Source organism: Podarcis gaigeae (assembly GCF_964106915.1).
Source record: "Podarcis gaigeae genome assembly, chromosome: 14".
NCBI classification, from domain to species: Eukaryota; Metazoa; Chordata; class Lepidosauria; order Squamata; family Lacertidae; genus Podarcis; species Podarcis gaigeae.
This window is the reverse complement of record NC_139690.1, coordinates 17,805,691-17,831,996: the sequence shown is the minus strand read 5'-3', so window position 1 is coordinate 17,831,996 and position 26,306 is coordinate 17,805,691. Positions and strand designations below refer to the sequence as shown.

Below are 26,306 nucleotides of genomic sequence, written 5' to 3'. Positions count from 1 at the left end.
TAGTGGCACATTCTCCCAGGCTATCACCTTATGAGGAAGTTAGCTTTTAACATCTGCTGATTCCAGGGGGTTGGCATTGTCTAACACACAGCTTAGAACAAAAGGGTCTGGCTTAATACACACGAGTCTGGCATCCAGTTTTAACACTCCAAGCATTAATTAAATTCTAAAACCCAGGATTATTTCTCCACCACCAGCACCAATTGCAAATGGGGCAGAGCGGGACAGAGACTGAGAGAGAATATGCTTGCAACAAAATAAATATCTAAAAACCAGAAAATCCAAGGAAACCAAGATTTATTGTGGAGTAAACACTGTGGTAGTGGGACGCGGGTGGCGCTGTGGGTAAAACCTCAGCGCCTAGGACTTGCCGATGGCATGGTCGGCGGTTCGAATCCCCGCGGCGGGGTGAGCTCCCGTCATTCGGTCCCAGCTCCTGCCCACCTAGCAGTTCGAAAGCACCCTTAAGTGCAAGTAGATAAATAGGTACCGCTTTATAGCGGGAAGGTAAACGGCGTTTCCGTGTGCTGCTCTGGTGCCGGTTCGCTGGAGCAGCTTCGTCACGCTGGCCACGTGACCCGGAAGTGTCTGCGGACAGCGCTGGCTCCCGGCCTCTAGAGATGAGCGCACAACCCTAGAGTCTGTCAAGACTGGCCCATACGGGCAGGGGTACCTTTACCTTTACCTTTTAAACACTGTGGTGCAGTTAGGCAATTTTCATTACATCCTAGTTTAATGGGGAAGGGGGTCTGCTGAATGTTGGAAGATTCAGGACAGCCAAATGTACTTTTGCCTAGTTAAAATATGGAACACTTCCACATGTGATAGTGATGGCTATCAACCTAGATAGCTTTAAAAGAGGAATAGACAAATTCAAGAGACAGATATTGAGGGCCAGGACAGCTATATTCTGCCTCCGAGTCCACAGTTGCTGGAAATCACCAGAGGGCAGAGCGCTCTTGTGTTTTAATACTGCTTGTGGGTTTGCCACAGATATCTGGGTGGCCACTGTGAGAACAGGACGCTGGACTAGATGGGCCTGATCTAACGGCGCTCTTCTGATGTTCTTACGGATGGGAATGTGCATGTCTTTCCTCAGCCCTACCACCACGTTTTTAGGGGCAGCCTTCTGCTGCGTGGGCCCCTGGCCCCACAAAGTACCGCTTCCCGGAGTTGCACCATGGGAGTAAACGCGCTGAGCATCGCCTTGTGCGCCCTGGGGAGTTTGCAGCGGTTCCAGAGCCTGGGCTTTTGCCTGCCCACCCCCCACCTACCGCGCCTATATCCTGTGGGGCTTCTTGGCCAATGATTTACGAGCCACTCTTGCAGGGGGAGCTTTGGAGACGGGAGAAAAGGCCCCGGAGAGAAAGAGAGAGAGGATGAATGAATGAATGAATGAACGAAGGAGCGTGCATGTGCGTGCTTTGCTGGCTTGCGCGCAAAGGAGATTGTGCAGAGCAGCCTTCCTCTTGCTCCTTCTTCCGGGCTCAAACGAGGGTCCTGACGTCTCCAGGCTGTTGGGGAGCGGCACACCCACAGACCCAGGAGGCGGGGGGTGCAGAGAAAGAAACATCCAGGAGGGAGCGACCCCCAACAGCAGCAGCAGCAGCAGAAACGTCCCGAGCCGCCCGCAGTGTGCGTTTTGCGTCGCTAGTTTGCAACGACGGGGGTTGACCATTGCAGTTGCGCCCCCTCTCCAATGCCGGAGGAGCGCTGGCCTTTTCTTGCTTTGCCTTTTTTTATTGGATTGCAAACCGACGCTTCGGGGGGGGGGGACTCTGCTGGGGGGGTGTTGCTTCCCGTTCGCTCCGCTTTCCCTCCTCTCTTCCTTCTTCTTCCTCCTCCTCCTCCTCCTTGCAAGGTCCCGGCTGCAAGAACCGCGGCAGAAGAAGACCCTGACGTGAAGGGGACATTGAGGGGAGGGGAGGGGAGGGGGGAGAAGCAGGCGCCGATCATCCCTCCCCAACTCCGCCACAAGACAACTTCGAGGTAAGAAAGAGAGAATCCGGGATCCTGCAAATCCAAATACGTAAATAGCCCAAACCGCCACAGTTGGCTTGGACAAGGCTTGGTTTGCTTTCCTGAGGAGTGCTCCCTCCTTCCACCCACCCCACCCCAGACCGCATTTATAAAGTAGGGGAGAGAAATTTGGGAGAGGTTGGAAAAGGACAATGTCAAGGAAAAGCCGTGTGGGAAGGCCAGGGCCCCCAGTTGGCGAGGAGAGGGGGACAGAGGTATTCATGAAGGGATCCTTTGCCTCTTATAGATGTTTATTTTGGAAAGAGGATTTTGGCAGGTATGGGGCTGGGAGAAAAGCTATACCTGCTGAAATTCCCCACTCTTAAAGGTACAGGAGTCTATTTCCTCCCTCCTGATTGAGCCACCCAAGCCTGAGTCTGGCTAGATCAAGTAGGGAGACTTTTCAACTGATACGGAATAGATTTGGAGTAGGAACACCGGGCTGGCTCTGCCGGCTCCTGCCAACCTCTTCCTCTTTTTATCCTGGCTTCCCCATGGAGCTGTGAAGTGGGGTCCTGCTGTTTATTGGTGCTTCAGACTCCCAGGGAGGCAAAGAGAGGGGGGGGGTACAAAATTGTTGCAACAACTTCAGCTTTTGTTGGTGATACTTCTCTGACTGCCTGAGTTCCGTAGAATCCCAGCAGAGGCTGGCGATAAGTTGATGGCAAGAGAAAAACAACAACCTAAACCCTGCCGCCACCGCCTTTCCGGATGGGCAATGGCAGTACCAGAAATCAAGGCGAAAATTTGGGGGCTGTAGAGGTCTGGGATGAGGAGGTAAACATTGCAAAAGAACCTGGCTGCAGGAATGAAAAGACTGTTGTGGATGGGATAGTCAATTCTGGCAAAGTCATCTTTGTTTTGCTTTGTGAAATGGAAACACGGGGAAATGGGCTTCAGGGAGGAGGGGGTGCAATGTTTTGGAATCTACGATGGGATTGTATGCTTTTCCACTTGTTCCATGCTGCAGATCCTCAATATTAAAAACAACAACAACAACACAGAATTAAGGTGACTGTGTTTTAATATCTGTGTGAGCAGGAGAGTCATTCTTGTGCTGAAACTGTGTATATCTGTGACAGCGATTGTGGAAGGATTGTTCTCAGGGTGTGAGGGAGTCAGGAACCAAATCATAACATTCTGTGAGGTTTTATTATGGTGTTTTTTTACTATCATAATTTGCCTTGCTTCCCCCACCCTCCCCACACATGTAGATCACTTACCTAATACTGGGGGTTAGTTGCATAACACAATAACAACAGGTATTAATTTAAAGTGTTCTGTAAGCCATTAAGCATTCTTTGAACTTGTGCAGAGAGAAAGCACTAGAGAGGACGGAATGCTGTGTGGATATACAATGCATCCTTCTTGGAATGTGTGTGTTCAGTCGTGTAAGAGGTGGTGTGTTTGACAACATGGCAATCAAGCCAGCACAACCTTTTTTTCCTGTGTAGGAAGCCAGGTTTATATAGAGGGTTTTTTTTTATCACCGTTCCTATATCAGAGGAGAGACATAAACCTCACAACTTCCTTGGCATCCACGTATGTTTTTTTGTGATGGATATTTGATGGGAGAGATGAGGAAGCAGATCCACCGAGTGTTGTTCTGTGCAAAGCTTGCTTTTCTTCCCCTTTTCTCCTGCTGCGGAGAATGCAGACTTGCAGTAAATTGTTTGCTGATGAATAAGCCTCTAGCAAATTGCATTGCTTTTTGCTTCCAGGCTGCAGGGCATTGTCCTCACCACCACCCCGAGCTCCCAGTTGGCTTGAGGAGAGTGAATAAAAATCACATTAAGGAGGCGCCTTGCCAGCAAAGTATCTCATACCTGCCCCATGGGGTGGGGATTTGTAGAGAAGCTGAAAGCACAAGCTGGTGGCCCTGGCATTGTGTTCCATTGTGTGTCACACAAGGCTGGCTGGAAGCAAAACTCAACCCCCTGCCCTCCACCTCCTCGCTTTGTAAGAGAATGGGACAGGTTGGATTGGAGTGAGCCTGCATGGGGCTCTCTGCCTCCTCAGTGCTTTCTTCTCTTTTTCTCTCCCGATTCAGAAAGCAAATGGGCAGGGGCATTGTTTGGCAACATGTGAAGCCACTGAGTGGTCAGGTCTAAGAACTGGCTTGCAGCCTGGTCTTTTGTATGTTTACTCTAAGTATTAATGCTTATTTTAATGGGGCTTCTTCCTAAGCAAATATACCCAGGCTGTTTCGATCACGTTTGGGAGAACAGCCAAGAGTCTTGTGGGATCTTAAAGGCAGGGTTAGAAACTCAGATATATAAGCCAATCACCAAATGGTACCTCAAACCTAGGTTACACTTGCCACAACAGAATGTCTAGGCACCATTTTTCCTCAATGAATTTTATTATTATTATCTTTCATTCCTGTACTGCTTTATATTTTAAAGGGGGGATCTCAAAACATTTTACAACATATTAAAGCATCAAATAAAACAATCCAGGATAAAATAAATTCAGCCTTCGAGAGAAATATTTCAAAGTAACATTTTGCTTTCCCCATATTTATTTACCTGCTTAATTTATATAGCTTCCCCCTAGCAAAACTTGAGGTTTATTGCGGCATATGTTTTCTGTGTAGGGCTTGTTTTGTGAAATGCTTTGGCTGTTGTATCCTTATTCATGGATACAGTATATGTGTGTGTGTGTGTGTGTGTTTGTAAATAGTATGACCAAGAGGCTATGGCATAAAAGGGACTCTCTAGGAACAGGAGCAACCCCACCCAACACAACGAAGCTGCACTCAGAGTAGGCCAGTTGGAGTTAATGGACCTAACAGAGTCATGTTGATTAATGCCACTGGGTAAAACTTGGTTGAATGCCACCCACTCACTGTTTAAACTCCTGTTGTTTTGGCTATTTAATTTATTTATTCTTCCATTTATATCCTACCTTTCCTCCCAGGTAGCTCAAGTTGGCTTACATGGTTCTTCCCCCCCCCCCTTAATATTATCCTTGCAACAACCTTGTGAGGTAGGTTAGGCTGAGAGTGGGTGGTGATTGGCTCAAGGTCGTCCAATCAGCTTCATGGCTCGAGTGTGGGATTTGAACTCATCTCGTCCGACACTCTAACTGGTTCTGTGCTGTGTGTATTCCTAACTGAGGAGAACGCTCCGTGTATCTGGCAGAGTGGACTGTCGTCAACAAAGGCTTATGTTGCAGTAACATCTTTTGGCTGCAATCCTAAACACAGTGACTGGGGAGGAGGCCCCATTGAGCACAATGGGAGTTACTTCTGCTCAGGCATGCTTGAGATCGCACTGTCCATCTCTAGGGTGCTACAATACCAATTTTATTTTGCTTCCACAGACTAACATAATCTGAATTTTGGAGATAAGGATTGATGGCAAATAAGAACGGCCCTACTATTGGTCGGAGTGGGGCAGCCACCTCAGGCAGCAGATGCTGGGAAGTAAGGAGAAGTAGTGAAATGTTGGAGATATTGCCGTTGTGGTTGACCCTCTGCCCTTTAAAGCTAACCTGCTGCCTTCACTTGTCATGCAGGATGCTATCCCATCACTTGCACTGAAGTAAGATTCCGTTGCCAGGCCCCATCTCTGCTGTGAATTTAAAGCATTACAGTGGTACCTCAGGTTACATATGCTTCAGGTTACAGACGCTTCAGGTTACAGACTCCGCTAACCCAGAAATAGTACCTCGGGTTAAGAACTTTGCTTCAGGATGAGAACAGAAATCATTCAGCGACAGCGCGGCTGCAACAGGAGGCCCCATTAGCTAAAGTGGTGCTTCAGATTCAGAACAGTTTCAGGTTAAGAACGGACCTCCGGAATGAATTAAGTTCTTAACCCGAGGTACCACTGTATTATAAAACTGTAAACAGTTATGGCTTCCCCCAAAGAATCCTGGGAACTATAGTGTGTTAAGCGAGCTGCAGGGAGCCCCCTATTCTTCTCACAACTCCTAAAGTTCCCTGGAAAGAAAGGTTGACCGTCCAACACTATTCAACCAGCATGGTGTAGTGGTTAATGCATCAGACTGGGACCTGGGAGACCAGGGTTCGAATCCCCGCTCAACCATGAAACTTACTGGGCGAACTTGAGCCAGTCACTCACTGCCTTTGAGCCTTGTTGTTGTTGTTGTGTTGTTTAGTCATGCCCGACTCTTCATGACCCCATGGACCAGAGCACGCCAGGCACTCCTGTCTTCCACTGCCTCCCGCAGTTTGGTCAAGCTCATGCTGGTAGCTTCAAGAACACTGTCCAACCATATTGTCCTCCGTCGTCCCCTTCTCCTTGTGCCCTCCATCTTTCCCAACATCAGGGTCTTTTCCAGGGAGTCTTCTCTTCTCATGAGGGGGCCAAAGTATTGGAGCCTCAGCTTCAGGATCTGTCCTTCCAGTGAGCACTCAGGGCTGATTTCCTTCAGAATGGATAAGTTTGATCTTCTGCCCCTGAGCCTAGCTTACCTCAAATGTTTGTTGGGGGGGGGGGTTGAATGAGGAGGGGGGAAATCATTGATGCCACTTTGAGCTCCTTGGAGAAAAGGGTGGGGTATGAATTAGGTATATAAATAAAGTGTAGCTCTGTGAGGGGAATAGAGGGTCTCCTAACAACTGTCAACACCCTTAAGAGACTACAGTTCCCATGATTCTTTGGGGGAAGACACAGGTGTTTAAATCTGTATGATACTGCTTTAAATGTATAGTGCAGATTGTGCCTCGGCCTGGTTGGCTTCTGCATGTGGGATTGGAAGGGGGGCTTTTCTGAGGCAGCAAAATGTATTGGGCCGGCCCTCAGCCTACCTCTCTGCACCTGCAAAACATGCTACATGAAAGTCAATTCTTAGGATTTCTACAATTTGATTCCGTATTGCAGTGTTGTGAACTGCTTTAGGCATCCTTGTGTGGCAAATGTTCCCCTACAAGGTGCAATATTGATAATAGTGTTAGTAACAATATGGCAAAAATGGGGCTAAATGATCTGAAACCCAAGTATGCTTTTCTTGGTTTTAAGACCACCTGTCTCAAATGCCAGATTCTGAAGAGTTGCAGCAATTCTCAAACAATGATGGGTGAATATTGTGCAATAGCAAAAAAAACTCTGAAGATCAAAGTAAGAGTGAAATTTTTAACCAGAGATGCTTCTCTAGTATCACAGTATTAGCTCTGCATGTTTGAAGGTGATTGCATTATTTTTGTCCACACAGTGAAACGCTGGTATTTTGCATTGAAAAAATAATGTATGTCATGCATATTGGCTAAGGTTTCCTTAATATTGCCTAGTCCTGCAGGGTGTTTTTGGTTTTTTAAAGATAATTTTGTGTTGCTTTTCTTTTTTGAAGACAAAATAATCTCATTGCCTCAGAGAAGGTGGTCTTGGGAAGGTAAAATGGAATGATTAATGCCACGGTCTGATCTCCCAACAGCTGAAATGCTGGGCTAAGGCTTTTTCCACCTTCACACAAGGAGTATGAAGTGTAGTCAACCTGCTTTTGTAGAGGTCATGAAAGGATTGATCGGTAGGGAGCCCGTAGCTCGTCCTAAAGACCAACCCCGGTAGACTCTGGCAAGTTGTCAGGTGGTGTTCTTGTGTGTGCGTTTTCACGGCAGTGTGATTGCTTTGTTCCAGTTGGGAAAATTGAATCTGAGGAAGACTGATCTCTCTTCAAAGACAAAGCATTTCCTTGATTGTTAATTGAACAGTCACAAGGCATTTTGTCTTGAAGGTGGCATGGAGCAGATAAGAGAATTTCCTTTGCTAAGTCCACCTCTTTTGACGTGTAATTCTGCAAGCTTTTAAGCTAATACAGGACTCTTTGGCAGGTAGACTAGGTAAAAGTAAAGGGACCCCTGACCATTAGGTCCAGTCGTGACCGACTCTGAGGTTGTGGCGCTCATCTCGCTTTATTGGCTGAGGGAGCCGGCATACAGCTTCCAGGTCATGTGGCCATGTTTACCTTCCCGCCAGAGTGGTACCTATTTATCTACTTGCACTTGACTTGCTTTCGAACTGCTAGGTTGGCAGGAGCAGGGACCGAGCAACGGGAGCTCACCCCGTCACGGGGATTCGAACCGCCGACCTTCTGATCGGCAAGTCCTAGACTCTGTGGTTTAACCCACAGCACCACCCGCGTCCCTATCAGGTAGACTAGGAAGGCATTTAAATGCCCAGCTGTTCAAAACCGCCCAAGTTAATTGCAATGCGGGAAATGCAAAGGTAACATACATATTATCTTTGGAGATCAGATCAGCACTTGAGCTTCCTCTGATGCTTTTTTCTATAGTCTATTGCTTGACTCACTTGCTTGAGATTTGGGAAAGGGCCATTGCTGAAGTGGTAGAACATCTGCTTTGGATGCAGAAAGTTCCAAGTTCAATCCCTGGCAGGGAGAAGCCCCAGAAGCCGGTAAATTTATTTGGCAGGGGAGGTGGGCAGCATTCATGCCTTGGTAGTAGCAGGGGCAGAGCTGGGTGCTCTGGCACCGCGAGTGGCACACATGCCGTGTGCCCGGAGGCAGGGCGATCTACCCACAGGCCGATTGACGTGGCTGCACGATCCTCCCGTACAGAGAGCCAGGGGAAGGTGGAGAGTTGTAGCTTTGCCGCTCGCCGGGCTTGGGGGAGTTGCAGGCGGGGGGGGCACACCGAATGTCACCCCCCTTCAGGATGACACCCAGGGCGCACATACTTCCCAAGGTCAGGCCCCAGTCAAAGGATTCATACTACAGTGGTACCTTGGGTTACAAACACTTCAGGTTACAGACACTTCAGGTTACAGACTCTGCTAACCCAGAAATAGTACCTCAGGCTAAGAACTTTGCTTCAGGATGAGAACAGAAATCGTGCTCCAGCGGTGCGGCAGCAGCGGGAGGCCCCATTAGCTAAAGTGGTACCTCAGGTTAAGAACAGTTTCAGGTTAAGAACGAATTAAGTTCTTAACCCGAGGTACCACTGTATAGAGCAGGGGTAGGCAACCTAAGGCCTGTGGGCCGGATGCGGCCCAATTGCCTTCTAAATCCGGCCTGTGGACGGTCTGGGGATCAGCGTGTTTTTACATGAGTAGAATGTGTCCTTTTTATAAAAATAAAATAAATTATATTAGTATTTTCCACACAACAAGAACAACACGAAAAATATCGAAAAATAACAATACATAACACACAAAAACCAACATTTGAAAAACTAAAAAAGCAACAACTAAAAAAACCAAACAAATCCATATCTTACAAGTAAATAATATAAACACTATAAAAGCAACAACAAAACTTAGACTTCCACCAATCCCACAGCACCTCCTTTTTCTCTCATTGTGTCTTCCTGTTTTCCTTATCATCTCTATCCTAACATCTAGATATAAATCCCTCTTTCTTATCCTTTCACTTCACAAGGTTATTCGAGACTCAGCCAGATTTCTGTCCTCGAACCTTGACTTTTGAGGTATTCATTTAGGCACTCCCATTCTTTTTTTACTTCACCTTTTGGTTTTTGTCTTATTATGTCTGTCAATTTGGCTAATTCTAAGTATTCTGAAAGCTTACATAACCACTTAGAATGTGTCCTTTTATTTAAAATGCATCTCTGGGTTATTTGTGGGGCATAGGAATCCGTTCATTTTTTCCTTCAAAATATAGTCCGGCCCACCACATGGTCTGAGGGACGGTGGACTGGCCCACGGCTGAAAAAGGTTGCTGACCCCTGCTATAGAGTATCCTGTAAGAATGACACCGCAGTTTCTTTCCTTGGTGTCTTTGTTTTCCGGCTTACCTGCTTTGCTCTGAGATCCACCTTCCCTGAATTCTGCTTTCAGCTAGAATCCCCACAATTAATTTTGGAATTGGGCCATTTAGAGATCGACAAAGCAGAGGGAACGAATCGCTGAAAGAAATGGATGAAGGCAGGACACAGGCTGCATAAAAATGTGCAGGCGCTAATTTATATGGATAGATGCAAATATGAAAAATAATCACTACAGTTCGAATAGAGATGGCTGTTCAGGTATTAACTGTTGATGGGCAACTTCAAGGCCCTTCCTCTCTGCTCTTATGGTCCTTTAATCTGTCAACTAGACAGGACTTCAGATAGAAGACTTCTTCAAATACAGGACCGCCCTCTGTAGAGTAGGATGCATGGCCCTTCCTGAAAAAAGGCTGCAGGTATTGATGCCTTTCTTCTGCTCGTGTCATTTCCCCCTCGCTCCCCATGGGCATCGATAAAACGCTGGGGAAAGTCATCCTAAGGTGATGTACGGTCAAGATTCCTTTGATGCAGTTTTACTCAGACGTATGTACACTGCAAGCATGTTAGTAAAGCATATCTTGAAAAACATCCTGATGCAATCATATTTTTTTAAAAGTTTTTATTTATACTTTCCAAGTTGGTGCATTTCATTAGCATTACAATCAAATTAACATTTCAAAGTGTGACTTCCTTCCCCCTCTTTCTGCGATTCCTTAAATTTATTTTTTAACATCTTCTGCAGATCCAAATTCAGTGCTTTTTTTCTGGGGGAATGCAGGGGTACGCATACCCCTAAACATTTTGTGAATCTAAGTTTGGCCTCATTGAGGGGCAGTATTTCAATCTGACTAGGAAAATGAGAGTACTCCTAAACTTTTTTTTTAATAGAAAAAAGCACTGCCCAAATTCATTTAATTTGCTCATTTAATTATCTACTTTACATATTCTTATGAAACTGCAGGTTATTACAATAATCCTGCTAATGTTTTTCTCTGTTTGCAATTTATCTGTAAATATTCAATAAACTATTTCCATCCTTTTATAAAAAGTTTGTTATCTTGATTTCTCATTCTTCCAGTAAGTTTTGCCATTTCTGCATAGTGCGTAAGTTTTTGTATCCATTCTTCCTTTGCTGGGACTTCTGCTTCTTTCCACTTTTGGGCAAGTAGCATTCTTGCTGCTGTAGTAGCATACGTAAATAATTTTATATACAGTTTAGGTAGTTCTGTCCCTATAATTTTCAAAATTTTGGGAATTGATGCAATCATATTGCCAGATTGCTGACTGGGGTAAGGTATTCCGAGGACATAACACCAATCCTGGCATGGCTGTAATGGCTACCAGTTATATTTTGGACCACAGTGGTACCTCTGGTTGCGGATGGGATCCATTCCAGAGCCCCGTTCGCAACGTGAGCAGAACATAACCCGTGTCTGTCCGTGCGCTGGTCGCGATTCGCAGCTTCTGCTCATGCGCGTGACGTCATTTTGAGTGTCTGCGCATGCACGAGTGGCAAAACCCGGAAATAACCCTTTCCGGTACTTCCAGGTCGCCGCGGGATGCAACCTGAAAAGATTTAACCCGAAGCATCTTTAACTCGAGGTATGACTATAATTCAAAGTGCTGGTTTTGACCTATAAAGCCTTCTGGAGCTCAGGGCCTCTATATATCATGATGTCTGGAATAAGGATGGAGCTATGTACAGGCATTGGCTGGCTTCGCGGTTTCCCCCTCATCGTGATTTTTGCCTGCTGTAGTGATTCCCTGCCAACCTAGCTCCTGCGAACCGAGCAACCTGCTCCTGCCAACCTAGCAGTTCAAAAGCACGTCAAAGTGCAAGTAGATAAATAGGTACCACTCCGGCGGGAAGGTAAACGGCGGTTCCGTGCACTGCTCTGGTTCGCCAGAAGCGGCTTAGTCATGCTGGCCACATGACCCAGAAGCTGTACTCCGGCTCCCTCAGCCAATAAAGCGAGATGAGCGCTGCAACCCTAGAGTCGGCCACGACTGGACCTAATGGTCAGGGGTCCCTTTACCTTTACCTTTACCCTACACCCAGCATGAGGTCAGCTGGGGCTGCAGGGAAGAGACACATTGGCTGGCTTCAAGGTTCTCCCTACAGCCTGTTAACTAGTCATGGCTTCCCCCAAGGAATTATGGGAACTTCGTTAAGGGTGCTGAGATGTATTAGAGGGGCATCCTCTTTTCTTCTTCCAGAGATGGGGGATTGAATGTTATACCGCTCTGGGAATTGTAGCTCTGTGAGGGGAGCAGAGGTCTCTGTATTGTGAACACTGACTGTCAACAATTCTCCAGGGTCCTCTTCCAAACCCACCTGGAAATGTTGGGGATTGAACCTGCACCAAAGCAGGTTCTCTTCCACTGAGCTATGTCCCTTCCCTACTACTAATCAGAGGCATTAACTCTATGATTGTATGTAATTGTGGTTATTTATGCTTTTAAATTTGCTATATCATTGTTTATTGGATGTTGTGAGCCACTCAGGGCACATACAAACACAAATGTGAATTAACAAAAGAATTCCCAGTGTTTGCTACAGTGTGACTGAGAAATACAGTGGTACCTTGGTTCTCAAACCTAATCCGTTCTGGAAGTCCATTCCAAAAGCAAAGCATTCCAAAACTAAGGCGCGCTTTCCCGTAGAAAGTAATGCAGAATCAGTGGCGTAGCGTGGGTTGTCAGCACCCGGGGCAAGGCAAGTAATTTGTGCCCCCTAACCCGTGGATTTGCGCCCCCTAACCCTAACCCCCAGATGTTGCGGCCGGCCCCCCCTGCACCTCCCACGCTACGTCACTGTGCAGAATGGATTAATCCATTGCAGACTTTTGAAAACAACCCCTAAAAGAGCAATTTAACATGAATTTTATTATCTAATGAGACCATTGATCCATAAAAGGAAAGCAATAAACAGTGTACTGCAGTCACACAATCACTCAATCAATCAGTAGCTGAACTGGGTTCCACACAGTCACAAAAACAAAAAAGAGCCACAAAAACTCAAAACAAATAGCAAAAGCAGCTTAAGACTCAAAATGGAAACGTGGCACTCAAATTGGAAGTGTAACACTCAAAACAGAGCATGTTTAGCTTCCAGGAAAAAGTTCGCGAACCGGAACCGGAACACACACTTCCGGGTTTGCAGTGTTTGGGTTCCAAGTTGTTTGTGAACCAAGGCATTTGAGAGCCAAGGTACCACTGTACTGAGATAGATGACATGGTAATAGCTTCTCGTGCTCTTAGTGTACATCATTTTAAAAGAAAAAATCAACCCATAGAACACTTAATGACATGAATAAAAGAAAGTGTGATCATTATTCTTATTACCGTATTTAAAAAGTTGCTGTTTTGTTTTAGAGATTTCAGGTGGCTTACGAAACACAGCTTACTTTGTTTCTCTTTCCTGTTGTGTGTTCTTTTAGAACTGGAATAACGCGACTGGGATAAGCAGCAAAGCTTGATCTCCACCAGCCATGGAAACCAGTCAGGACTCTTCTCTGTTCCTTGTGAACATTTTGGAGGAGCTGGATACCAAACAAAACTCTGTCTCCTATCAGGATCTCTGCAAATCGCTATGTGCTAGGTTTGATCTGTCCCAGCTGGCCAAGCTGCGGAGTGTGCTTTTCTACACTGCCTGCCTAGACCCTAATTTCCCCGCCACCTTGTTCAAGGACAAAATGAGGTGCAGCGTGAACAACCAGCAGTCGAAGAAGATCATGGTTGCAGCAGACATTGTGACGATATTCAACCTCATACAGATGAACGGCGGGGTGGCCAAGGAGAAGCTTCCTGTTTCGCGGGGAAAGATGGGGAAGAAAGAGTCTCTGGAGTCCTGCCGATCAGACACAGAAGTGTGCAATATGGTGGACTGCGTGCTCAACTGCGAGCTGAGGGATGGAGAACTTAACAGGGGGTATTCGAACAGGAGGTCGTCCAAATGCAGGAAAGGGGATTGCAAGGACTGCCCGCAGTTCGTACCTGCTTCCGAGCCCAACTTTCTGCTTGGGGTCAATAAGGAGATGAAAGGGCGAGCGGCTTCCCTCGACCGGCTGCAGGCCTTGGCGTCCTACACCATTGCCAGCTCTCCCCCCTGCGAAATGCAGAGCACATATTTCCCCATGAACCTCGAAACCGAGTCTATATCTGACCAGGACTCCTTGCCCATCAGCGGGAGCATCAAGGAGGCGTTCATTTCGAACGACGAACCCTTTGTGATGCAGTCGTGCGTGCAGAAGCGGAACATCTTCAAGGAGGACTTCCACAACCTCATAACCATTTCGCCCAGCTTAATGTCGCCCACTAGCAAAGCAGAGGATGAGCTTGTCGAACCTCCGGGCAGGAAAGAGACCTCCAAGCAGGCATTTTTCAACCACAGTTTTGAGATGCCCTACAGCAGTCAATACTTGAACCCAATTTATTCGCCTGTGCCTGATAAAAGGAGGGTCAAGCATGAAAGCTTAGACGATCTCCAGGCTTCTACTTACTTTGGCCCGACGACCGTTCTCGGACCGCAAGAAACCAAACGGTGGCTGGGGAAGCCGAGCAAACAAACTCCGTGGCCGGTCAAAAGCTGGAGTTTGAACACCGAAGAAGTACCTGATTTTGAAAGGTCCTTTTTCAACAGGAAACAGTCTGAAGAGAATCCACGGTACCAGGGTTCAAACAGCCAGCCTTCCAATTTCCCAGCCACGGAAAGGCGCCAGCCTTATCTTAACCCCAAGGATCAGCAGTCAATGATGCAGTCTGGCTACGCCATGAAACCGAACGGGCATAAACCCAAAGACATCCCCTCCATCTTGGAAGTGGAGAAGCACGAGCCCATGAAGAAGTTTAAAGACAAGAGTATTAACTGCACCTCCGTCCAGCTTCTGAGCATTGACAAAACAAACAGTGTTGGGACACAGACAGACCAAGAGGGGCTGGAACACAAGAAGTGCAAAGAGATGTTCCACCCCAGTCAGAATAAGTACGGAGAGAGACATTCTCTTAAGCAGTCCGACGACGACTCTGAAATTGTCAGCGACGACATCAGCGATATCTTTCGGTTTCTGGATGACATGAGCATCTGTGGGTCTACCGGGGTGATGCAGTCGTCGTGTTACAACAGCACCGGCTCGCTTTCTCAGATACACAAATCGGACTGCGAAAGCTCCCCTGAACACCACTTAGCTAAAATCTCCAACGGCAATGCCGGCAACAAGCTGGAAAAAGTCTCGCGCCTGGAGATCAGCGGCACAGACGACGAGCTGAAAACCAGTGTCTGCAAACTGGTTCTAAGGATTGGGGAAATCGAAAAGAAACTGGAGTCTCTCTCCAGCGTCAGGGATGAAATTTCCCAAGTCCTGGGGAAGCTGAACAAGTTGGATCAAAAGCTTCAGCAGCCAGAGAAAGTGAGCGTCCAACTGGATCTCAATTCCTTGACCAGTGAGGTTCAGTCTGAAGAAAGTACCTCGCCCAGGATCTTTTCGTGCCATAATTCTTCGCACGGAGGCAAACTGGAGAATAATCCGGACTGGTGTTGTTCGGATGCCAGTGGCAGCAATAGCGAAAGCCTCCGGGTCAAAGCCTTAAAAAAAAGCTTGTTCACCAGGAGGTCTTCGAGGTCACTGACAGAAGAAAACAGTGCCACAGAATCCAAGATAGCTAGTATATCTAACTCCCCTAGAGACTGGCGAGCTATCACATATACGAACCAAGCTGGCATAACAGAGGAAGATATGAAAGACAGGGGTGGAGGCGAGAACAAAGACTGGCACAGAAAATCCAAAGAGGTAATTTTTCAATTTCTGCTCAGTGAATTATATTTTTAACTTGACTGCATGAAAAGGATCTGGTGTAATTCGTGAAAGGCTCTGAGGATTACAACATCTGCCTACTACTACATTACTGTTAGAATTGTTTTAATGAATTTCCGTCTGTTTTCTTAACCCACTTGTTTTTTTTCTTCCCCACGGCAATCTCCAGAATACATAAGGAGCTGCAGTCTAAAAACAACACCGATCGTATCATTTGAGATTGCCCCAAAATGTAAATTTTTTAATTTACATGGTATACTTAGAATCATAGAATTGGAAAGGGACCCCATGGAGCATCCAGTCCAGTCCCCTGCAGTGCAGGAATATGCATCCGTACGGGGATCAAAATCGCCACCTTGGCCAACAGAGCTAACCTGAAAGCAAATAGACTTGTTTGGTTCATTTGACAGTTCAGTTTGCATGTTAATTCTTTACAGATAGGACTCACCTATTGGTGAGAAATGCCTTTAAGAAGTGTATACTCACATGTGCTCTCCCTCTGTTTAAATATCTATGTATTCTGACATTATATTATTATTATTATTATTATTATTATTATTATCTGATGTTAGTCTGTAATTATAGGGTCACACTCATGGCCTTATGTTAAGGGTAAATTGGCTGTATTAAATCCCACCATTATAATGAGAAGTCAGATTTCCAGGGGGTAGTTAGAAAATGGTTCATCGGACTGATTTGAAACTGGGCAGTGTAGGAGAAGCATTTTTCAGGATGGTTCAAACCAAATTTGGGGTAGAAGGGGTAAGAAATGGCTTATTCTGAAGAAGATTTTAAAAAACCTAGACAAAATACCAGCTTCTTGATGGGTACTTTATGTTTTTATTTCTTAGACTTTGCTCAGGTGATTTTTCCAGAAATATTTCTCCATTTGTACTGCATCTTTTCTGTTAGGTCAAAAGGAATGCCTAGAGAGTGTGCTTTTGTCGAATAGTAGTGTAATATGTTTGTAGATTGGGTTAAAAATAAATAAACCAAAAAGGCATTTTTGTGGCCAGTGTTGGTCAATGGGATTTCATACGGTTGTTCCTTGCACATGCTCAGTCCAAACTTGTTGTGAGAGAAGGTTAGGTGGAGGAAAGTTGGGTGGAGTGAGAATGTCTGTCAGACCGGTCAGTTGGAACATGCCAACACGGATATGTGAAGGACAGAAAAGAACTGTGAGAGGGAAATGAAAGTTTATCGTTATTTTTAATTATAGAGCCACAGCGGTTAGGGGTATGTGTGTTGACTGAATCGTGTTCCTCCATTTATGATGAGAAATAGGAAGGGCGGTAGTAGGTTCTACGACTTACAGTATGAGCGTGTCTCAGCGGAATGATATGAAACTCAGCAGCATAGGAGAGACAGCTTTGAGGGCAGCCCATGATGAATTTGAGATGGACAGGATAAGAAATGGCTTTTTTTGGATGAATTCAGCATTTGGTGAGAGACTTCAGCTTGTTGACAGGTTCTGTGCATTGTTCTTTCATAGATTTTGCTGGGGTGGTTTTTCAGGGAAAAAAATTGTTTGTAGTGTGTGATTTGAGGAAACTAGGGATGGTTTAAAGATTAAGAGAGTATGTAACATGTGCTTGTCACATTGTGTAACATGTTTGTAGTTTGTGGGCATTTTAAAGCAGATCCTTCTTGGTTGAGCGGTACAGAACTTTATGAGTATATTAAATAACTTATACAAATAACGTTCTTCTTGTTTTTAAACAGGCTTTAAAGTCTTTCTCGTTCACAAGGCTTTTATGGATGATAAAAGCCTTGCTTGCTCCTGTGTATACTATTATGCTTATGGGTTTTGTTTTAGTTATTTATCCTGTTTTGAACTGTAGAAGTTTTCTTTGTTTGTTTAGTTATGTCAGGTGCCTTGAGAATTTATTTTATTTCGAGAAATCCAAAGAAGATAGTTTCAATTTGGATATTATTTCAGAAGGTGCAAAATTGGTAAGGTAAAGGTAAAGGGACCCCTGACCATTAGGTCCAGTCGTGACTGACTCTGGGGTTGCGGCGCTCATCTCACTTTATTGGCCGAGGGAGCCGGCATACAGCTTCCAGGTCATGTGGCCAGCTTGACTAAGCCACTTCTGGCGAACCAGAGCAGTGCACGGAAACACCGTTTACATTCCTGCCGGAGCGGTACCTATTTGTCTACTTGCACTTTGACGTGCTTTCGCACTGCTAGGTGGGCAGGAGCTGGGACCGAGCAATGGGAGCTCACCCCATCATGGGGATTCGAACCTCCAACCTTCCGATCGGCAAGTCCTAGGCTCTGTGGTTTAACCCACAGCGCCACCCGTGTCCCCAAAAAATTGGTAGATTCATATTAAAATGTGAACGGTATTTCTTACCCTGTTTCTAGTCACTTTCAGAGTCACTTCCCTCCTTCCGCACATAGGAGGCAGAGTTTTAGGGAAGAGATGGAGGGAATCAACCCTCCCTAGCCAGCCAACCGACTCACCTGTGTGGAGTTTCCTGAGCTTTTCTGCATGAAATTCCTGGGGGTGCATTCAGAAATGGGGAATAGTGCATGGGACACGGGTGGCGTTGTGGTCTTAACCACTGAGCCTCTTGGGCTTGCCGATCAGAAGGTCGGCAGTTCGAATCCCCGCAACGGAGTGAGCTCCTGTTGCTCTGTCCCAGCTCCTGCCAACCTAGCAGTTCAAAAGCATGCCAGTGCAAGTAGACAAATAGGTACCGCTGTGGCGGGAAGGTAAACGGTGTTTCCATGCACTCTGGCTTCTGTCACGGTGTCCCATTGTGCCAGAAGCGGTATAGTCATGCTGGCCACATGACCCAGAAAGCTGCCTATGGACAAATGTCGGCTCCCTCAGCCTGAAAAGCGAGATGAGCGCCGCAACCCCATAGTCGTCTTTGACTGGACTTAACTATTCAGGGGTCCTTGGCCTTTTTACCTTTAGTGCATTAGTTTTCCTGATTATAACAGTAGTGCTACTGCCCCGTTCTCTCATGTTCCTTTCACACTGCAGTACCTGTTGTGTTATGGAACTGTAGCTTATTGACCCATAAACCAGCATGTTTGCATTGACTTTCATTCATACCACTAGACATGGGGTGACACAACCAACATCATTGGACAACGTTTCTACAGAAGCTACATGTGTGTTTCTGTTCCTCCATGATAATGGCAGGAAAGAACTATATGCTGGTTTACTGCCCCAAATTTTGCCACTTTACCCCCACAATTTTTCCGGGTTAAGGGCTGCAAATGGTGCCCCCCACCCCACAATCAAATAACACAGAAATGAGCACTAAACAGGTACTGGATTCCATTAGTTTTCCCATAAGTGGCTTCTGCGTTGTGTATAATGCAGAAATAAACAGCAAGGGAAACATTGGGGAAATGGAACAAACCAATAATTTAAAGCATAGCTTTGTTGTACTTCCGTTAGATCAAGGTCCTGAATGATGGATGTGTATGTATATTTTGATGAACTGAATTGGCGGGGAAGTGTGTGTGTGTGTGTGTGTGTGTATGAAAATAGTAGTATTTAGCTTATTTTTTAGTAGTAGTATTTAGGGCTGAGCGATATCTGGTTTTCAACAGCAGCTAAACATCATGATTTTTATTATTATTATTTATGCCCCGCCCTCCCCAGCCAAGGCCTGGCTCAGGGTGGCTAACAAGCAATAATGAAAACAAGTTGAATGAATACAACTTAAAAACAAGATACAACATTAAAATAGTGAAACAGTAAAATGTTAAAATGCAGCCTCATCACAGGACGAGAAAGAAAAAAGAAAGTGATATAGATGATATAGTGATATAGCAGAATGTCTGAATGGTTTTTCCTGCATCGTGATGTTTGCGCAGCACAGAACACACACACATCGTGATTCACAATAAAAAAAAATTGAAACCAATATCACAATATGGACTTCAAACCAGTCTTGAATGATATATTGATATATCACCCAGCTCTAGGTGTAATACATATAGTAACCATTTTATGGATGATATATAATACGACTTGTGCTGTACCTGTGATGTTCTGTTATGTAATTGCCATTTGTGGCAGAATCCGAGACCAAGGTGAAGAGTTGGTGGAAGAAGATTGGAAAAAAATTAAAATTTATTTACAGAAACATTGTAAGATCCAGGAATGTTAGAAGGATGTTGGAATGAAGTAATGTGGTTTTAGCAGAAACGATATAAAAGATTAGGTAAAAATTGATTTTTTAATTGGTGAAATGAGAATGTAAAATTATAGTACACTAAGATAAATTATTAGGATAAAAACCAAGCTGGAAAGGATTTACTGAAATATTTAATTGAACTAGAATACAAAAAAGGGAGGTGTGAGAAGGTCAGGGAAACAAGTAAATGAAAGACAAGACATGGAAAGAAGGAAATGTTTTTAAATTGATTTTATTTTTCTGTATTTTGTATTTTCTGCTCTCTTTTTATTTTTTATTTTTTTATTTTATTTTCTCATTTTTGTAACTTTTTTTTTTTGAAACTTTAATAAATATTATTCAAAAATATTATGTAATTGCCATTTGTTGTTTGCAAGCTGCTTTCGGATTTGTTTGAATGGAAAGCGGCATAGAAACACATTGAATGAAATTAAAAATGAATCGAATAAACAGCCATCTGGATGCAGCCAAGTTGACTGAGTTGTTGAACACAAAACTCCTTTCTTCTCTGAACTCCTTGTATGACTCCCTGCAGGCAGATAGGCAATATGAAACCCCACACGCCCCAAGGCACTCCAAGCAACCCAAAGATGGCTTCTTGATTGAGCAAGTCTTCAGCCCCCACCCTTACCCGGCGTCGCTCAAGTCGCACATGAAGACCAACCCCCTCTACACGGACATGCGGCTGATGGAACTGGCGGAAGTGAAGCGGGCTCAGCCGTCGTGGACCATTGAGGAATACACGAGGAACTCGGGCGAGAAAGGAAAGTTGGCCGCTCTGGATCTACAAGTGAGTCATGTTGGTTTCCACCGTGGGTGGCCTGTGCCAAAGTGGAACCTACCCAAAAGAAGGGGAAACCTGAATGTTGAAGGGTATAGAGATTCATATTGTCAGTAAGTATGTCAGACCCTCTAAGTGTCCCTGTTTTCCAAGGACAGTCCCGGATTTACAGAAGCCATCCTGGTTTCTGATGTGATCCCGGAATGTCCCGCTTTTTCTAAAGACGTCCCTATTTTCATCGGAGAAATGTTGGAGGGTGTGGAGTTATGTGACCCCCGAACCAAGGAGATAAGTAACTATACAACATTTAGAAAACATCTGAAGGCAGCCCTGTAGAGGGAAGTTTTAAAATGTTTAATGTTTAATTGTGTTTTTTATATATATCGGTAGCCGCCCAGTCAGATGGATGGGGTATAAATATTATTATTATTATTATTATTATTATTATTATTATTATTATTATTGAATAGGACGTCCCTATTTTCAACAAAGAAATGTTGGAGGGTGTGGTAGGTTTGGGTTGCAAACCTGTATCTGAGAGGTGCAGGAGCTTTTTCTTCCTATGAGCTGCATTTCCTCGGGAGAAAGTGGTCAGGGTCTACATACCAGAAGTGCGCGGGGCCCATTCCCATATTAATTAATTAATTAATTAATCTCTATACCTGAAGGTCTCAGGGTGGTTCACATAAAGCAGGCATCCCCAACCTCGGCCCTCCAGATGTTTTTTGAGACTACAATTCCCAAAATCCCTGACCGCTGGTCCTGCTAGCTAGGGATCATGGGAGTTGAAGGCTAAAAACATCTGGAGGGCCGAGGTTGAGGAAGCCTGACATAAAGGATCACATACATATAATCCAAAAACAAACGACAACCCAATGGAACCGCCCTAAAAAGAGCCAGCATTTTAAAAAGTGTGTAGGATGTCAATCAGATCAGTCAAAGGCCAGGTTCAAGAGGAACGTTTTTGCCTGGTGCCTAAAGGTGTATAATTAAAGTACCAGGTGAACTTCCTTGGAGAGAACATTCCACAGATGGGGAGCCACTGCAGAGAAGGCCCCGTTTTTGTGTTGCCACCCTCCTGACCTCTCGAGGAGGAGGAACATGAAGAAGGGCCTCAGAAGATGATCTCAGAGTCCGAGTAGCTTCATATGGAAAGAGGTGGTCCTTGAGGTATTGCAGTCCTGAGCCGTTTAAATCACATTCCCTGTGTCTAGGGGCGGAGGGAATAATGCAGTGATATCAATTGCAGGAAGCCACTGGAGGGGAGAGCACTGTTGTGCTTGGCTCCTACTTGAGGATTTACTCCTGCAGGCATCGAGGGGGGGGGCGGGCTGTGAGAACAGGATGACTAGATGGGTCATTGGCCTGATCCAGCAGGTTCATCTCATGTTCACACAAATTCACACACATGTAAGGTGTGTGCAGGTGTTTGCATGAACACCTGAATGATCTCAAGTGTGGATTGGGGCACATCCTGGCTGCATGCCCAATGTCCTTGTGTGCATTGCCTGCCCCCACTCAGTCCAGGCTTCCGCATGCCCTTGATCATTCAGAGAGTTCTACTAGCATTCAAAGGAACACAAGAAGAAGCCACACAGAGAGGTTCCTTGGACAACACAGGCAAGATCAGGAGCCAAGCAGGGAGAAGAAGTGTACACAAGGACATTGGGGTGGGCCTTGTGTGTGCACCTGAACATGCCTTACATGTGTGTGAATTGGGTGCGTGCAATGATTGGGTCTCCCATCATTTAGCTTGGTCCCTGAGGTTGAACACTGAGGGCCTTCTGATGGTTCCATCACTGCGGGAAGTGAGGTTATAGGGAACCAGGCAGAGGGCCTTCTTGGTAGGGGCAGCCTTCCTATGAGACGCCCTCCCATCAGATGTCAAGGAGATAAAGAACTACACAACTTTCAGAAGACATCTAAAGGCAGCCCTGTATAGGAAAGTTCTTTAATGTTTTATATGTGCTGGAAGCCACTCGGAGCAGCTGGGGAAACACAGCCAGATGGGTGGGGTATAAATAAAATAATAATAATAATGAAGATGATGTTGTTGTTGTTGATCCCTTCTAGTTTTGGTATTACTTTGGACCATTTGCACACTCAGGCGCACAGCTGACTAGATCTCTAAATCCACCCACACTTAAGTTCACTCACAACCCATTCTCAACCCATTCACACCAACTGCTTGGCTTCTATGCTACAGTGCTTAGAGGGGCTTCCTTTCTCAGCATGCAGTATGGAAATGTAGCAAGCTGCCCACAGAGATCAGGAGCCGTCTCTTACTCCATGACAGCCTCAGCAGCAGGAGAGCAATGGAACAAGTCCATGCTAGATAGGATTTTGCAGTCTAGCAGCAAACCGCAGTGCAACAAGTTCCCCATCTCTCACTTTGCCTATTCTAAATCCTCAGAGCACGTCATGCATATTATAACTAGGGTTGTAGCGTTCAGTCAATTATCTGTTTTAGAAACTGACCAACTGGAAAGGTGCAAATCAGGTAGCAGAGTTGCTGCTGCTGCTTAAAAATGTTGATTGTTTTGTTTTTGTTTGTTAAAACTCATTTATTCAAAGGATACAATCCAGCTTTGTTCCCTGCCGTAATATCACAGAATGATCACTGGATTCCTCAATCCCTCGTCACTGTCATTTTGGCTCGCCGGATGCCCTCAGTAGGAACCCAACTACCAATCTGATTTCAATTAATATATTAATTGTTTTTAATAAGATACTCTCTTCTAGCTTTGAGAAGCACCCAAATGGACTTTGCATATGGCGGTCAGTAGTCACACTCCAAATCAGCACCAGATGCCATTTTAATTTCCCACGATGCCTGGTGTTGAAATAGCTCTTGTCTGAGATGTTGTGTGGGAAGCTAAATTGACTGTTCCACACCACCTGGCCCAGGAGCCTCAGAGCTGGCAAATAATATTATGGTTGGTCCCTGGCAACTGACCGAGGATTACGAATGCAGGTGTCAGGTCTGGTCGGCCTACGTGGCTGGTAGGCTCCCTTCGGTTCTGTGGGTCGCTTCTTGTGCAGGCCTGCCCTCCCTCAGAATTTTACACATGAGTTGTATTTTAAATAGTAATTTCCCCACCACCACCAGATGCTTTTCGCAGTTTCTGTCACACACAGGTGGCAAGATTCAGGAATAAATCAGCCGTTCTGAGACCCAAGAGACTGGAGGAGTTAGAAGATTTCAGTCACAAGGTGTTGCTAGGACTTGACTTAAGGACATCTTGCAGTCTGTTTTTAGAGATGCTGCCGAATTGAGAGCAGGAAGCGTTGCAACAGGGGAGCGTGAGGCAGCCACTTTATAATAAGCTTTGTTTCGTTGTTTGTTGCAAATTTGAGAGCGTGGCGACAGAGGAAGCCATCTTTGGGAAGCTGCCTGTCAGCCTGAATTTTTCAGCAGAGCCAATACACTCTCTCTTTATATTCAGTGGATTCTCGGGTTGCAAACGTGATCCGTGCAGGAGGCACGTTCACAACCCGCAGTGTTCGCAACCCACAGTGCCGTGTCTGCGCATGTATGAGTCGCGATTCGGCGCTTCTGCGCATGCAAAAAGCGTGATTTAGTGCTTCTGTGCATGTGCGATTGCCAAAACCCGGAAGTAACCTGTTCCAGTACTTCCGGGTTCGGCACGGTGCGCAACCTGAAAACATACAACCTGAAGCGTTTGTAATCCAAGGTATGACGGTACAGTCATACTGAGGCATCTAATCATAAGCCTGCATTTTTTATCAAAGCTTCTATATTTTGATCAGGGCCTGAATCTTAAAATGAGCTTAAAGATTTTCAAATGTTTCATGCCAGGCAGAAGACTAAAAAACCTTGGCAAAATGTTTTTCCTCCTAAGACAAGGGGACCCCCTGATTTATAGCAGAAAACAATTCTCAAAGTTGTAAAAAGGGAATTACAGGCTGAGAGCGGACACTGACCTTGCATGTTACAGAAGATAAAAAAAGCAGAGATAAACAAATTAAGGGTTGGTAAATAGTAAAATAACACCATGTGCCTCCCAGTAAAATGAGCCATATCTTCTTCCTAAGGTTAAAAAGGCCAAGAGCAGTGAAAAAGGCAACTGGCTTGGCTGGAGAAGAAGAAGCTTCTTTCTATTTTTATTTTGAGGCTGGAAACTGTTCCTTCCTTTTCACTTTGAGAAGGTTTAATTCTTTTAAAAGGCTACCTATGATAATGTATGAAATATATTAGCTTAAATGTAATTATGCAAAGGATTTAAGAAATGCTAGATTCTTATTTCATAGAGTCATATTGCAATAGGAGACCAGAAGGGCAAATGAGCCCAGCCTCCTGCCAGACAGGAGACGCCATCGAGCACTCCTGATATATAGTTGTCAGGCCTTTTTGTTTAGACACCTTCAAATGAAGGAGATCTTTCAATGTTGATGTGAACTAAAGATCCTTGAAGATAAAAATTTAAGATTAACCATCTGTTTTGGAAGGCAATAGGGCAAGGAGGGCAAGAGGTGAGCTGGTAATTAAGATTCCTTGTTGAGACACATGTAAGATATATTACTACTTATTTGTCATTTATAGATATAAGAATATATAGCTCTTTGTGTTCCATAAAAGGACAGAAGGAAATGGGTGTATCTTTTGTGATTGGTTCTAGCAAACAGCCAATAGGAATTTCAACCAGGCTGATTGGACAGAGGCAGCCAAAGGAGGAGCAAGGGGGGCTGGATTAAGGAAATATAAGTGCTGGCCAGAATGGCAGGAGGGCAGGCCAGAGCTTGGTAACCATATACCACTGTGCCTCTCATTTATTTGTCTGACAAATAAATTACTATTTTAATTTCTCTATTGCTGCGTTGAATATTTCATTCCAGCTAAGCGTTAACCACAAGCAGGGTGCTACAATACTTCAGCTCCTGAATGCCTCCCTTTATGTACTTTTCGGCTCCCAAATGCCAAAAACCCAGAAGTAAGTATTCTGGTTGTCGAACATTTCGGAAGCCAAATGGGCTTCCAGAACTGATTAAGTTTGGCAACCGAGATTTGTCTGTAGATGGCTTCAAAGAAGAATCGCTTCTTGCCCGTGTCCGCTTCGCTATCACTAGCCACGATGTCTATGTTTTGCCTCCACTGTCAGAATACTGCTTACTGGGAATCAAGCAGGAAGAGTCTCCTCACAGAACTACAATTCCCAGAGTGGTTTAGCAATCAAGCCTTCTTCCAGGGAACTCTGGGAATTGTGGTTCTGTGAGCAGAATGGCGGTTTCCTAGCAAACTCTCAGGACCCTTAACAAACTACGCTTTCCCAGAATTCTTTGGGGGAAGTCGTGACTGTTCAAGTGGTACAGCAGTGCTTTAAATGTATCGTGCGGATGTGGCCTAAGTTGTGCGTGTCCTTATTTAGAGCTGGAATTTAGAGAAAGAGAATCTTAATGGCTTTATTTTTCTTTTTACTTCCCAGACTCAAGAATCTTTAAACCCCAACAATTTAGAGTACTGGATGGAGGACATCTATACCCCAGGCTATGACTCGTTACTAAAGCGCAAAGAAGCTGAATTCAGAAGAGCAAAAGTTTGCAAAATAGCTGCCCTGATTGCAGCCGCAGCCTGTACTGTTATCCTTGTCATTGTCGTTCCCATATGTACTATGAAATCGTGAATTTGACGATGGATGAATAAATCCATCCTGTAACATTTGCTTCAGATATTCCATTCAGTCTTTTAAATAATCACCTTATGGCAAAAACTGTAACCGTGAACTGGGAAGGATGTGCTGAGCGATTCCAGCGAGGGAGCATGTAAAGACATTTGGGGTTTGTTTGTTTCTGTTTCTGT

General features: G+C 45.1%; 1 protein-coding gene across 1 annotated transcript; it reads left to right on the top strand.

The window, feature by feature from the left end:
- The first annotated feature begins 1,828 nt into the window (after window positions 1-1,828).
- Window positions 1,829-26,306, top strand: MINAR1 (membrane integral NOTCH2 associated receptor 1). The gene is made up of 4 exons (XM_083712563.1): window positions 1,829-1,989; window positions 13,171-15,519; window positions 20,243-20,497; window positions 25,933-26,306. Exons 2-4 carry the CDS (start codon window positions 13,222-13,224, stop codon window positions 26,128-26,130), a joined length of 2,751 nt encoding a protein of 916 aa, XP_083568689.1. The 5' UTR covers window positions 1,829-1,989; window positions 13,171-13,221; the 3' UTR covers window positions 26,131-26,306.